At 46.1% G+C, this 15253-nt stretch overlaps 1 protein-coding gene across 2 annotated transcripts in view; it reads left to right on the top strand.

The window, feature by feature from the left end:
• Positions 1-2612, top strand: part of Tmprss4 (transmembrane serine protease 4) — a 32353-nt gene extending 29741 nt beyond the window's left edge. Inside the window, exons 11-13 of one of the 2 annotated variants that reach the window (NM_001108998.1) lie at positions 79-221; positions 1344-1493; positions 1939-2612. In NM_001108998.1, coding sequence (NP_001102468.1) covers positions 79-221; positions 1344-1493; positions 1939-1950 — 305 coding nt within the window. In that variant the 3' untranslated portion in view covers positions 1951-2612. The remainder of the gene's footprint in view (positions 1-78; positions 222-1343; positions 1494-1938) is intronic. The other variant, XM_039081860.2, reaches the window with a different exon arrangement.
• Positions 2613-15253: the final 12641 nt, after the last annotated feature.

The following is a 15253-nucleotide window of genomic DNA, read 5'->3' as shown; positions in this document are numbered from 1 at the left end:
AAAAAGTATTGATGGCCTGGAAAATTAACCTGGGCTGAGGGAGGAGGAGAATGAGGAAGTATGTTTCCAACCTCCCAGGGAAGATGTCTGACACGCTGCTGCAGGCGTCAGTCCAGGTCATCGACAGCGCACGGTGCAATGCGGAGGATGCCTACCAGGGGGAGGTGACTGCTGGCATGCTGTGTGCAGGTACCCCACAGGGTGGCAAGGACACCTGCCAGGTGGGTCCTCGGAAGACCACGGGAAGCTCTGTGAACAGGAATAGGTCCTAGAGAGATGTGAACCCCTACAAGCTGGATGCCCGAACAAAACCTGGCAGATTGGGGTGCTTGGTTTGTGATGAAGGAAGGCAGAAACGTGGCCTGAGAAAGAAGGAAGGAGGGATGGGTGGCTAGATGATATTTGGCTCTAGATGAAGGGAAAGTATCTGAATAATATATTTCACATTTAAAGATGCCATTGCTACCTTCTCCACCCACCCTCACTCCCCAACATCTATGACCCCTTTGGGGACAGTGGCTCCAGGTCTATTTTCCCTCTCGCTGTCCTGTTCCTTATCATAAAATCATCCCATGATAGGTGAGCTTTGGTACATGGACTTCCTCCCATCTCCATGGCCACTGGGACTTGTGAGCAATTCCTATGTATCATCTTTCCACCGCTAACCTCTAGAGGATCTTTGGAGCCATTTTTATTCAAATTTCTCAGTCTACCACCATCTCCAGACATCAAAATCCTCATTAAAGAGCTGTCTCTAAATCATCCCTTGTGAGCCATGGACACAGCAGATTTAAAGACCGTGTCTGCCCTCAGGAACTCATGGTGGCTACATGGTGGCCGGCTGTCAGGCCACAGTATCACTGGGTCTCAGAGAGAGGCAGTGGGTGTAAGTTTCACTACTTCTTTCTGTCATCTGCTCATGTATTGGCTCCGTCAACCCAGTTGATTGTAAACTTCCTGAGAGCAAAGATTCCTTTTCAAGTCCAATGAATCCCAGTTATCCAGAACAGGACCTGCCATAGACAGGCACTCAATGGCAAAGCCAATAGATGTAGGAACTACTGGACTTAAGCTAAGTGCACTTTGCTAGTGTAACTTATGGCCCTCTGATAAGGCAGGCACATGACCTCAACTTACCTGCTCACAGACGGACCATCCCCCCCCACCTCCCACAAGAGTAATGAACACTGAACAATATTACAAAGAAGGAGGTGGAGAAATGAGTGCACACAGAGCCATGGAGAGTGCAGGGAAACAGATGGACAAGTTGAGGGACAGGGGGAAGAAAGCTACCCTTAGCCTGCCCTGCCCTCTCCAGCAGCTCCCGCCCTAACTTTCCACAGGGTGACAGTGGTGGGCCTTTGATGTACCATTATGACAAGTGGCAGGTTGTAGGCATCGTGAGCTGGGGCTATGGCTGTGGGAGCCCAAGTACCCCTGGAGTGTACACCAAGGTCACTGCCTATCTTGACTGGATCTACAATGTTCGGAGGGTGAGTGTTCCAGCCCCACCGGGAGCCTTCCCTCACTATGTCTACCCTGAGGGCATGCACCATCCTTAGATTTGATTTAGATAGCACTGACAACCTTTTACATCCAAAATACATTTCCTCCCCAGCAAGCTGACAGCCTGAGATCTCTCTATTAAAGCCAAGATTCCTTAGTTTGGTTGATCTCTGTGAAATGCAAGTACCTTAGGGTACAGAACCCTAAGCTTTCTCATTCTCCACAACCAGAATGAGCCTGCTGAGCCTTTCCAGGAGGATGGTGCTAAGGGTGTAGAAAGGGTTATAAGGTTTCCCAGTCCCTGGAGGGGAGAGCAGGAGGACAGGCAAGCAAAATGATCTTAGGAAAGAAAGATAATGTCAACCCTGTCACTACTTTGTGGATTTTGAGTCATCTGATTTTCTGTCTGCCGTTGTCTTCTTTTCTTCCCAGTCTGAGATGTAATGTTGCTATCTGCCACCCCAGAGGCTGCTTCCCCTCAGACCTGCCTACTGTGTGATCCCTCAAAGTCAGACATGGGACAAGAGCCTCCTTGAACAAACTCTGGTATTTCCTGCAGCAGCCAAGGACTCAGACATACGCATTGCAGAGGTGCCTGGAGTGGACTCAGGTGGACTGGCTCAGCCACTCCTGCCTCTCCCAAACCCTGGGAGACATGCGGTCCATAGGAGTGAAGCCATTGACACAATTCTCAGAAGTGTTATTCAGTCAAGGTGGCTCTCTCTTCCACTGAAGGAAGGGAGGTCAGCTTTCTCCTGAGAGCCCAGACCAGTGAGGACTGAGTAGATGAGACAAGGGTCAGAAAAGCTTTCTTTGCCTCGTCGTGAAAGCACTGGGTTAAGAGGTCAGTCTCTTCTAAGGTGAGGTGTATATTTTAATGTCAGGGTATTATTGTCCCTCCTGTGGTCAATATCATTAAACGGGTATGAGAAATCGCTGGCATAGACTTTTTGGACTGCATGATAAGAATCCAACTAGGACTGTCACACCTTTAGTCTTTGTGCTGGTACTGCATGACTGGTCCCAGAGCACAAAGGACAAGCCACAGAAATTATTCCACCTGAGTCTTGATTGCTGAACCAATACGTTTGCTGGGCCGTCTGGCAGATGCATGGGTAATTTGAAGGCGGCTGCCTCGCCAGCAAGCCCTCCCTCAGCATAGATAACAATACATGAAAGCAACATCACTGGAATTCTCAGCACAGCATTCAGACGGCTTCGCTGAGAAGCTCTGTCGTGTGTATTACCTCTCCCCTGGCAATTGGTGGCTGCTTGTGAATACTTGTCACGACTCTTATGACTCTGTGTCCTCTAGGTCTCATAAACTACACCTCTCGTTAGCTTTCTGTGTCTCACCAGCCTTCCTCCTCTTTCCAGAATGGAGCATTCAGTTCCAAGAAAATACATACAAAACTCCACCCCTTCCTCTAGCTCTTACGCATTTCCACTCGTTTGTTTTGCTTTAACCTCCTCCTCTTCAGTGATGTTCCCTGATCCTCAGATGGGTTGATATAGACAGCTGATGTCTCAGTTTGGGATTCTACTGCTCTGATAAACACCATAACCAAAAGCAAGCTGGGGAGGAAAAGGTTAGATCGCTTTCTTGTACCACTCAGACCAGGAGCCCAGGAGCAGCACCACCAGAATGGGCTAAGTCTTTCTCTATCAACTAGCAATTACGACAATGCACATGGGCGATTCTGTCGGTTGAGGTTTCTCTTCCCACTTGACGCTAGCCGTGTCAAGTTGATGAAAAAAAAACTAACCAGGGCAGGTGGTTGTTTTCTGCTACTTCACTGGGCCGCTACGCAACTATTGCTCTTGATTGCTTCTAAGCCTCCAAGATTGTTCTAAGTCTCCAAAGTAACCACTGCCAACTTCAAAAAAGGAAAAGGAAGAAATTTCCCACCATAACTAAGGCTGACTGCAGCAGTAATCTATAGAAATAAGCATAAATGTCTAGGAGGCAATTTGATAGACGTGTCATATTCATTTAACCATGGCAATAGCTTTCAACCCTTGGAGCCAGGAGCATCTCTGGCAAAAAGGTCTTTGTTCTGACTTACAAGGCCAAACATGAGTTCTCTCCTGTGCAGCAGGACTTAAATCTCACTAAAAAGCAGTTAGCCACACCCATCACAGCTGGCCATACCCATCACAGTTGGCCACATTCATCACAGTTGGCCACATTCATCACAGTTGGCCACATCTATCACAGCTGGCCACGCTCATCACAATTAACCACACCCATCACAGTTGACCATACCCATCACAGTTGGCCATACCCATCACAATTGGCCATGCCTATCCCAGTGAGCCATACCCATCACAGTTGGCCATACCCATCACAATTAACCACACCCATCACAGTTGACCACACCCATCACAATTGGCCATACCCATCAGAGTTGGCCGTGCCTATCTCAGTGAGCCATACCCATCACAGTTGGCCACACCCACCACAGTTGGCCACACCCATCACAGTTGGCCACACCCATCACAGTTAGCCATACCCATCACAGTTGGCCACATTCATCACTGTTGACCACACCTATCACAGCTGGCCACACTCATCACAGTTAGCCATACCCATCACAATTGGCCATGCCCATCACAATTAACCACACCCATCACAGTTGACCATACCCATCACAGTTGACCATACCCATCACAGTTGGCCATACCCATCACAGTTGGCCATGCCTATCTCAGTGAGCCATACCCATCACAGTTGGCCACACCCATCACAGTTGGCCACACCTATCACAGATGACCACACCCATCACAGTTGGCCATACCCATCACAGTTGGCCGCGCCTATCTCAGTGAGCCATACCCATCACAGTTGGCCACACCCATCACAGTTGGCCACATCTATCACAGATGACCACACCCATCACAGTTGGCCATGCCCATCACAATTAACCACACCCATCACAGTTGACCATACCCATCACAGTTGACCATACCCATCACAGTTGGCCATACCCATCACAGTTGGCCATGCCTATCTCAGTGAGCCATACCCATCACAGTTGGCCACACCCATCACAGTTGACCACACCTATCACAGATGACCACACCCATCACAGTTGGCCATACCCATCACAGTTGGCCGCGCCTATCTCAGTGAGCCATACCCATCACAGTTGGCCACACCCATCACAGTTGGCCACATCTATCACAGATGACCACACCCATTACAGTTGGCCATACCCATCACAGTTGGCCACACCCACCACGGTTGGCCACACCCATCATAGTTGGCCACACCTATCACAGTTGGCTACACCCATCACAATTGGCCACACCCATCACAGTTGGCCACACCTATCACAGATGACCACACCCATTACAGTTGGCCATACCCATCACAGTTGGCCACACCCACCACGGTTGGCCACACTTATCATAGTTGGCCACACCTATCACAGTTGGCTACACCCATCACAATTGGCCACACCCATCACAGCTGGCCACACCCATCACAGCTGGCCACACTCATCACAGTTGGCCACATAGCACCACAGCCACATCTTATCTGGCATTTTGATGATGTAGCACACAGCGTCAAATAACAGCAGGACTGTCAACCATTCTCCCCTGGTATAGGATAACACCTTGCAGTACTGAAAAAAGACATGGGGCAGGGAGTAAGTTTCAAGACCAACCCCAGACACATTTCTCTCTGTCCACAGCCAATGTATATGATGTCTTCAGCAACAAGAACTCGCCATCTACTTCTGGCATACCACCAACAGCAGTGGCAATAACATTTATGGCTTAAGGGGCCTCAGGGGCTTCATAGCCAACAACTTATAGGGTGGTAATCCACCTCTGGTATGAAGATTCTATTCAGTAACCCTATGGCTTCTGGCTATGCCTCTTCCACCCACACAGTGTCTTCACATAAGCTCTTTAATTGCTGTTTTTTTACTGTTCTTCCAGATGCCTTTCCAAATCTGTAAGATACTCAAGGTTTAGCATTATATAATAAAACTTTTTATAGAGGATAGACAGCCTCTCTGAAGGCCTACCACCATCTGCTCCAAGCAAGCGCCAATTGGTCTTGAGAGTCAGCAGCCAAGGGCACAGTTAAAATAAAATGTTAATAAGCTCCAGTGCCATGTGAAAGACACCCGCACTGATACCAGTCAATGAGGAGTAGGGCTGGGTACAGCAGTACCATAGCTGTCTTAGTCTGTGTTCTATGGCTGTGAAGAGACACCACAACCAAGGCAACTCTTATAAAAGAAGCATGTAATTGGGGCGTGCTTACAGTTTCAGAGGTTCAGTCCATTATCATCATGGTGGGAAAGCAGAAAGACATGATACTGGACAAGGAGCTGAGAGTTCTACATCTGGATCCACAGGCAACAGGAAGAGAGAGACGGGGCATGGCTTGGGCTTTTGAAACCCCAAAGACTGACCCCAGTCCAACAAGTCCACACCTGCTCCAATAGGGCCACACCTCCTAACCCTTCCCTGATGACTACCCATTCAATACATAAGCCTATGGGGAGCCATTCTTATTCAAACCACCACAATAATTGACCATAGCTTTCTCCACGTAGTTCCATCTCCTCACCCTGAAGCCCTGCGGTTGGGCTACCTTTCATCCACCTGCATCCAATGAGCTGAGCATGGCTGGCTTACACTGCTTGGCCCAGCCCAGAGCCAGGGTACACAAGGCCATGCTCTCTCTATCACTGGTGCTGGCTCCCCACATCTGCCAGGTCCTCGATGCTACTTCTCCACCAACCACATTTGGTTCCTGAACAGACTGAACAAAACTTCACCCCGGTATACTTTCTTGCAGTGGAGAAACAAACACAGTGTGACCAGGGGAGTAAGTGTAAATCCCTAAGACAAGATTAATACTTTTATACATAGTGTTCTTCTACTAGCTACCTCCCATGAAAATTCATTTTTAATTAATTAATTAAATTTTATAAATGTTTTGTCTGCATGCATGTCTGCACCACATACCTACATCATACCCAAAGAAGCCAGAAGATGGCATTGGATGCCTTGGGAGTGGTGCTATAGAGGTTGTGAGCTGCCATGTGGGTGCTGGGGTTGAATACAGGCCTCTAGAAGAACAGCCAGTACTCTTACCTGTTGAGCCATCTCTCCAGGCTCAGTTGATACCACACACACACACACACACACACACACACACACACACACACACACACACACACACACACCTTTGGTGAAGTTTTGCTCAATGTGTAACGTCTGCCACACCCCCATACCCAGAGGCTCCCCCGGGTAGTATTTAACTTTCTATCATTCCCATCCCCCTCCCCAGGCTGAAAAAACATTATCACATTTTTCTTTCAAGTAAACTGGGCAGCTCCATTGTCTGTTTTCCCCCCTTTTGCTCCTATTCTCTGGGTGACTTTGCCTTATAAATTCAACTTATACGTGTTTGAATTGTTCAGATCTGTCAACGTCTCTTCTGCATTGTAGAGAGATAGAATTCCACTGTGGAGCTCAGCAAAGTGGCTGAAGCCCGCAGTCCTAAGATTCCTGCTGATTTAACTTCTCTCTGGCTCTGTGAACTAGAGTCAAACACCATGTCCTCTGTACCAAGTCCTTGGCGATGCCTGCCTTCCATTTGGTGCCTTCCAGACTGTGATATTTATAGAGATCTCCACTAACACTAACGCCATGTGTCTCTAGTGGCTAATAAGAACCAGTCCATCAAAGACTAATCTCAGATAACTCAGCCTCTGCCTACAGGAGGATGGGTATTGTATTACTCAGTTTCCCTGCCTCCACAGTGCTCAGACTGATCTCATTCACCCCAAACAGCTCAGACGCAGCATCGTCTCTGATCACCATAGCTTCCCACACTAGGCCACTATGAAGGTCCTCGTCCGAATGTTGAACGGTAAGCATTCTCCTCCTCTGAGCTAAAGATCGGACCTACAAGGTAGCTTCTTCCATCCTTCAATTTCGCTCCCCCACCCACACCCCGACTGTCTGATGCTTCCCGTGAATTTCAAATTTGGGGATTCCAGGAAGGGCTATTTAGCATAAACCTAAATTGGATCATCTTTTCCTTGCACCCTACCATCTGTAAGACACAGCAAGGCACCACCACCACCTCATAACCCCTCTCCTTCTCTTTTCTTCCAAGTAAGTGGTTATTGAGAATGATAGCATCCTTATCTCATTTGTTCTCAATTCCTCTATGTCTATATGTCTCTGTCTGTCTATGTCTATGTCTCCATATCACCACTATATATAGATATAGAGATAGAGATAGAGATAGAGATAGAGATAGAGATCGAGATCGAGATCGAGATAGAGATAGAGATAGAGATAGAGATAGATATAGATTATACATGTGTGTGTATCTGTATGTGCTGGAGATAAAGTTATGTGCTGAAGTGTGCGTGCGTGTGCGTGTGTGTGTGTGTGTGTGTGTGTGTGTGTGTGTGTGTGTGTGTGAATATTTCTATTTGAAGGAAATAGCTACACAATACCTTGGGATGAGTCGATCCTAAGGAGGCAATTACTTCGTGTACCAAGAAGTGAACAGAGACCTGGAAATCTGACCGACTGCTAAGTGAGGAAAACAGTGAATGAGTCTGGGGAAGCCAGAGAGGTTTAGTGTGATTCTCACACAGGCCTGTCCCATTGTCCACCCATCCCTGATATCCCTGCCTGATATCAGCCATGGGATAAAGACAACACAGATGAACCAAGGACATTATGTTAAGTGAAAGAAGCATCTGATTTCATTCTGCTTGTGTGAGATATAATCAAACTAATGGGCTTCCAGAAGCTGGACGGTGATAGCACAGCACGAATGTGCCTAGCACTGCTGTGTGAGACACTTGACAAATGGCTAAGATGGTCATGTCGTGTGCATAACTACACTTCAGAAAAGCCATGCCTGTAATCCTAGCTGCTCAGGACATTGAAGAGAAAGAATAGAAGGTTCAAGGCTAGCCTGGGCTACAGAGTAAGTTTGTTGAGGCCAGACTGAAGCATAGTGAGGCCCTGTCTAAAAACAAAAAGTTGGAGAAAGGCAAGCTGGAGATAAAGTTACCTGATGGAGCACTTGCTTAGCATGCATGAGCCCCAGCTTCGATCTCCGGCACTTTCAAAGTCGTAAGTGACTGTATTGGTGGCCCAAGAGTGTGATAGCTAATAGTGTAAGCTCTGAAATCAGAATGCTCATGTTACTTGTCTCTCCTCAGGTCAGGTTCTTAACCTTATTGTGCCTTAATGTTTTCCTCGTCTATATCCACAACACAAAGCTAAGACTAGTAAGTAAATAAAGAATGTCTTGTAGAGACATGTGAATGTTAAATGAATTAGTACAATAGGAATAGTGTCTGTCACATGGAAATATACTTTCCAAGAACAACTGTCTCAGGGTTTCTATTGCTATGAAGAAAGACCATGACCATGGCAGCCCTTATGAGGAAAAATATTTAACTAGGGTTAGTTTACAGTTCAGAGGCTTCATTCGTTATCATCACAGTGGGAAGCATGGTGGGACACAGGTAGACACAGTGATGGAAAAGGAGCTGAGAATTCTACATATGAATCAGCAGGCAGCAGCAAGAGAGTCATGCTGGGCCTGGCTTGAGCATCTAAAACCAAAACACTAACCCCCTGGTGACAGGCTTCTTACAATAAGGCCACACCTCCCAATCCTTTCAAATAGCACCACTCCCTATGAGCTTATGGGGAACATTTTCATTCAAACCACCACAGTTATTACTGAAAAAGTGTTTCATACAATATAGTTGATTATGTTCTTCTTTCCTCAACCTTCTTCCAGATCCCCCACCTCTCTAAACACCCAACTTTATGTGTTCTCTCTGTCTCTGTCCCTCTGCCTCTCTCTCTCTCTCTCTCTCTCTCTCTCTCTCTCTCTCTCTCTCTGTATGTGTGTGTATGTGTGTGTATGTCTGTCTGTCTGTCTGTCTCTGTCTTTCTCTCCACACACAAATCAAAATAAGCGAAAAAAAAAAACCAACAAAAATGTCAAAACAAAAATAAAAAGGTAACCCCTAGGAAACAGTGGAGGTTGTTTTGTGTTGGTCAACTATTCCTGGGCATGAGGCCTGCCCTAGATTAAGGTTTATATACCCAGTGACACTCCATTGTAAAAACCTGATGTCCTCTTTGCCAATGAATATCAATTGCAAAGAGCTCCTTGGTTAGGAGTGGGACCCCTGTCTACTTCCTGGGACTCCATCTAGCCCGATGATGTGCAGATCTTGTATGTGTTGCCACAGTCTCTGTGAATTCATATATGCATCGGTCCTGCTGTGTCTGGAGGACACTGCTTCCTTGGAATCACCCATCACCTCTGACTCTTCTGTGATACTTCTGTGATCAGGGCACTGATCTGAGTCCCAGCGTAGTGTGGTCACTGAGGTCACCAGAGTACAACATGTTTCTGTGGAACAGCCATTGACACAAAGATACAGAGTTGGGCTAGGAAAAAAGGTTGAAAGGGATGATGGGAAAGAACTAGGGGATTCTGGGTCTGCACCAAGAGGCCAGTTCCCTAGGGAACGGAGGTGAGGTCATGAGTCGATTCCCAAAAGCCCAGCTGAACTGTAGGATAACAACAGAATGTAAGTCAGAAGGGACAGCTGGGGTCAGACTATTCTAACGTTCTTAAGCTATTCAAATAGGTTAAATATTGACTCAAGTTATGATCCATAAAAGGTGTGCACTCTACTCTAAGTGGCCAAAGGTTAACTATCTGAAGAATGGAAATAAGGTCTTTTAACTCCAAAACAATAAAGGAAGGAATAGATTTTAAAAAAATCTAGCAATTTCAAAACAAGGAGGAAAAACATAGAAGAAAGAGAGGGTCTGTTGCTAAGTTAAAAAAGCAGTTAGAAAAATTATCAATAACCGTAATAAATATTAAATTCACCAGCTGACAAGGGGAGGGTGGGCTTGGAAGGAAGGGTGTATAATTAATCTAGAATGTCCCCTGTAGGATGATGTCATACAGGTGAAGGCAGGTACAAGATAGAACGAAGCCTGTCATTGGACAAGAAGGAAAGATGGGCAGGAAAAAAATTTTAGAAAGAGGAGAACACTGGAGAGAGAGAGAGAGAGAGAGAGAGAGAGAGAGAGAGAGAGAGAGAGAGAGAGAGAGCTATGACCAGGAGAACATGGCGGCGGATGTTAAGATTCACGTTTACAGGTTGTTATGAATATTCTTAAGGAATGGATGTGTACAGGGCTTTGTGTGTCTAGATGAGCAAGTTATAGATTATCAATTGGATCAGAGGTTACTGTGTTGTGTCTTCTTTCATGTGGCAATTTAAGTTCAAGAGAGTGTGTGGTGGCCGGAGACACTGGGCTGCCATGGAATTGGGATGTGTATGTCTGGCATGGTGGTAACCTGCCTTGGGAACTAGATAGGTAGAGAGATTGTTGCCAGACTCAGAGAGAATCCATCGGCAGTGTGATGTGGGATGGAGCAGAGCGGGTGAGAGACTTTGCTGACTGAGATGAAGACATCCACCAGATATCTTGGGGACACTGCAGTACCGGACCTAGTGCAGGGTAAAAGACAATATATTTTATAATTTTACAGAAACAGTCCCCCACATGTTCCTGTGTTGCAGACTTGGCTCCTGGTCCTACGGTGCTTTGGGGAGATCCTGGGATGCCTAGGAGGTGGAGTCTAGGAGAAGGAAGTTAGGTCACTGAGGCAGGTCCATGAGGTGGACATGGAACCCTCCACCTTTGAGAATGTAGTCCCCATTGGATCCCAATTAATCCCCCACCGGAAGGAGTTTGTATGAAGGAACAAGTCCAGCCTTTGAATCTCATCATGTGACCTCTCCCTTTGCACATAGCTGCCCCACTTCCTGATTCTTGACACTTCGTGAGGAAACCAGTTGTCCCTGGATCAAGCACTGGCATTTTGCTGTTGACTAATCAGAAGTAAACTGTGCCTCTTTGTTTTATAAAATATCCAACCTTGAGTGTTTTTTTTATTTTAACACTAAATGGGACCCATATGGTAGAAGGAGAGAACTGACTCTCACAAATTGTCCTCTGACTTCCACACATAAATACAATTGTATGTGTACATGCGACACACACGTGCGCACGCACACGCACACACACACACACACACTTTTAATTTTTAATAAAAATAATGAGAATGTGGGTAGAAGGTACTATTACAGATACAATAACTGTATTAGTAAGTTTTCTGTCACTATGTTACAATGCCTGAGATAACTTATCAAGAGAAAAGAAGGCTTTGGCTCACAATTTTGAAAATTCCAGTACATGATCAGTTGTTTGCTTTGGTCCTATGGTAAGGCAGCATGTAAGGGTAGAAACATATAGCAAAGAAAGAAGCAGAGGGTGCCAAGGTACCTTAATCCCCTTAATCTCTCAATTCCTTAATGACCCAAAAGATCTCAGACTAGCATCATCTGGTTGCACTTCTGTAGAAGGTCATGTTAATGAGAAAAACCATATGTATCAGGGGAGGCTGATATTTGGAAGAAGAATAATGAGGCTAAGAAGGAATGAGTCAGCAGGATAGCATCAGAAAAAGAAAATAGCAGCACTGGGGCCAGAGCTATGGTGCTCAGTTAGACTGGAAAGGTATGAGCCAAAGAATGATGTCATTGGATCCCTGATAGACATTCAAAAGTAATCTGCACACAATGGTATTCACCATTTTAGTGCACACTTCTGCCAGTGTTGACAAACATGTCCAGGCTGCACACCAGCTGCCACAGTGGCTTCACCCCCTTGGAAAGTCAATGACAATCCTTCCCCTACCTATGGCCCATGGCAATCACTGCCATGTCATCCAGCTGTCCCTGTCGAGGTTAGAGAGATGGAGCTGTGTAACAGATGATGCTTAACCTTCATTGTCAGCCATGAAACCATGAGAACAAGTCTCTGGGGCTGTCTCTGACTGGTTATCTGCATTAGGTCCCCGGAGGAGGGAAGCGCATCATTCCATGGGTTGGTGTCCAGGACTAAAAGAAAGGAGAAAGGAGAGCTGGAGAGAAGCATCACCACACTCTGCGGCTGACTGTGGATGCAGTGTGGCCAGTTCCTGCCTCCATGCCTTCCCTGACCCAGTCGACTGTGTCCCCTAGAACTGTAAGCCAAGATGCCCTTCCTTTCTTCAGTTGCTTTTGTTGGGTGTATGGTCCCACCAATGAGTAAGTGACTGATACAGCACCTTTGTAAGACTTTAGTTTTTAGGCAAGTTTTAGATCCACTGATAAATTGAGCAGAGGGTAAAGCAATTTCTCATACACTCCCTCCACACACACAGAGCCTCCCTAGCAATCCCCGTCCCTCACCAGAGAGAGACTGTGGTCACAGTCGATAAAGCAGAGACCCTTTTAAAGTCTGAATTCCTTCTCTTAGCTTTATGTTTCTGAGATCTTCCCTTGTTGGTCCCTGGAACTGTTAGTCATTGAGGGATAGTGAGTGTAGGCATCTGTGACAGTGTGTTTACCCAGTGCTGACTTGCCCCTCTGCCCCATCACCCAGAGGTCCATGTTCTGGAAACTTTGTCCCTGGTGTTGTAGTGTTGGGATGTAAAAGAACTTCTGTTGGGCGTCATGGGAGGTAATGAGGCCATGGAGGCTCCATCCTCATGAATAGATTAATGCTATTGCTTGGGAGTGCCTCAAGAGCAGGTTGTTCTAAACAAAACTAGCTGCTCCCCAGAAGCTTCTCCTTACACAGTGTGGGTCTCTTCAGCACCTACTTTCAGACCAGTGTAATGCCATCTGCCAGGAGGTCCTGGCTATAATTCATTACTAGTGTCATGCTCCTCAACCTGCAGAACTGTGAGCTAAATAAACTCTTTTCTTTACATAGCATTTAGCGTCTGGTGTTTTGTTATAGGAACACAAGACAATATATCACATCTACTTACCAGTCCAAAGACAATTATGTTATTTCTTGCTTTGGACGATAACAAACTAAAATGTCTAAAAATATCTCAGAATGAGTTTTTATAAGAATATACACTTTCATGGCTTTCTCCCAACAAGAATAGAGTGACGGGAAGGAATGGGTCTACTTCACCCGCTGAAGCAATGGAAACTCTGGAGGAAAATACCTCCAACATCTTTAACACACAAGAGATGAGTCAACCCAAGTCAGTGAGGTTTGAGAGCAGGGAAACAGAGGAAGGGAGCTTTATAATCGAATAAAAGAACCGCTGTCTTAATTACCTTTCCATTGCTGTGACAAAACACCATGACTAAGGCAACTTATGGAAGAAACCGTTTATTAAGGTTTATAGTTTCAGAGGGTGAGTCTGAGGCTGTCATGGAGGAGAGCATGGCAGTAGGCAGGCAGGCATATCACTGGAGAAGTAGCTGGATCCAAAAACCAGATGACTGGGAATGGCTTGGGCTTTGGAAACTTCAAAGCCCATTCGAGTGACACACCGCCTCTAACAAGGCCACACTTCCTAACCCTGCCCAAACAGCTCCATCAGCCAGAGACCAAGTGTTCAAACATAGGAGCCTATGGGAGCCACTCTCATTTAAACTGCTACAGAGATAGAGCGAGAACATCATGGAAGCCAAAGCAGAAACAGTTCAGCAGAAAGAGAGCTCCACAGATCTATAAAAGATCACCTCCAGTCCTCGACTACCTGTAAAAGCACGCCTGAGAAAACCAACTTGAGAAGTCAGCTCAGCCTTCTGTGCCTTGACTCCCTCATATCCCTCATCTGCAAGGTAGGGATAGATATCTAATGGATGGATAGATAGATAGATAGATAGATAGATAGATAGATAGATAGATAGATAGATAGATAGATACATGCACACATAGATACATAGATAGATAGATGATAGATAGATAGATAGATAGATAGATAGATAGATAGATAGATAGATATAAATATCCTATAGATATCTATTTCATAAGAATCCCACAATTCAGATATGAGTCATCATATCTGAAACAAGTTCAGATTGGAGAGGATTAAGAGGCGCTGTCTCTGGAGATGTCATGGGACCAGGAGGAGTTTGTCTCTGTTGTCTACAACTAGAACAGCAAGATTTGGGCATTCCTAGGAACAAGGGAGAATGTGGAAAAGCTGTTTCCTGAGCCGTTACTGTAGGATTAGTAAAGCAAAAGAAAGCTAAGACCATATGGATTTTTTACATAGAGCTGAGAGGATTTGCTAAGGGGGGAGGGGTATCTAAGGAATGAGCGAAAAATGCCATGTCATGATAGAGTTGGATATTTTATCCTAGATGAGTGGGTAAGTGGGGAACACCGGGGGTGGACACCTCAGAATGAGGTAAGACCATGAGTTTGGTTTTGGACAACTCTCATAACTGCATCAGCCAATGTGTTACCTCTTAACATGGACCGTTCCTCCCCCAGCTCTGCCTCAGACAGCTGGCAGCCCCCCAACCAGGGGCAAGAGGTGCAAGGTCAGCCTCTGCCTCACTATTGCTTGCCTCCCTCCTGGCTGGCTTGGCCTCAAAGGGACCTTATCTTCAGGCTCCTCAGAGACAGTAACAGAGCTGTGGCCTGGTTCTGAAATTCGTTATTTATATGGCAATAGTTTGAAGTTTTTGAAATGTTTCATACGCATGCCCTTGTACATGATCTCACAGGACCCTCATGAAACAGACATAACTCCTCCCTCTTTGCAGCCAAGGACCCGAGGCACAGAGAGCTCTGATGGCTCATCAGGGACATTTCCCTGAAGGTTGATTGTATAACTAAAGGA

Source organism: Rattus norvegicus, chromosome 8 (genome assembly GCF_036323735.1).
Source record: "Rattus norvegicus strain BN/NHsdMcwi chromosome 8, GRCr8, whole genome shotgun sequence".
Taxonomy (NCBI): Eukaryota; Metazoa; Chordata; class Mammalia; order Rodentia; family Muridae; genus Rattus; species Rattus norvegicus.
The sequence above is the reverse complement of the archived record's forward strand: the minus strand, read 5'-3'. Positions and strand labels throughout refer to the sequence as shown.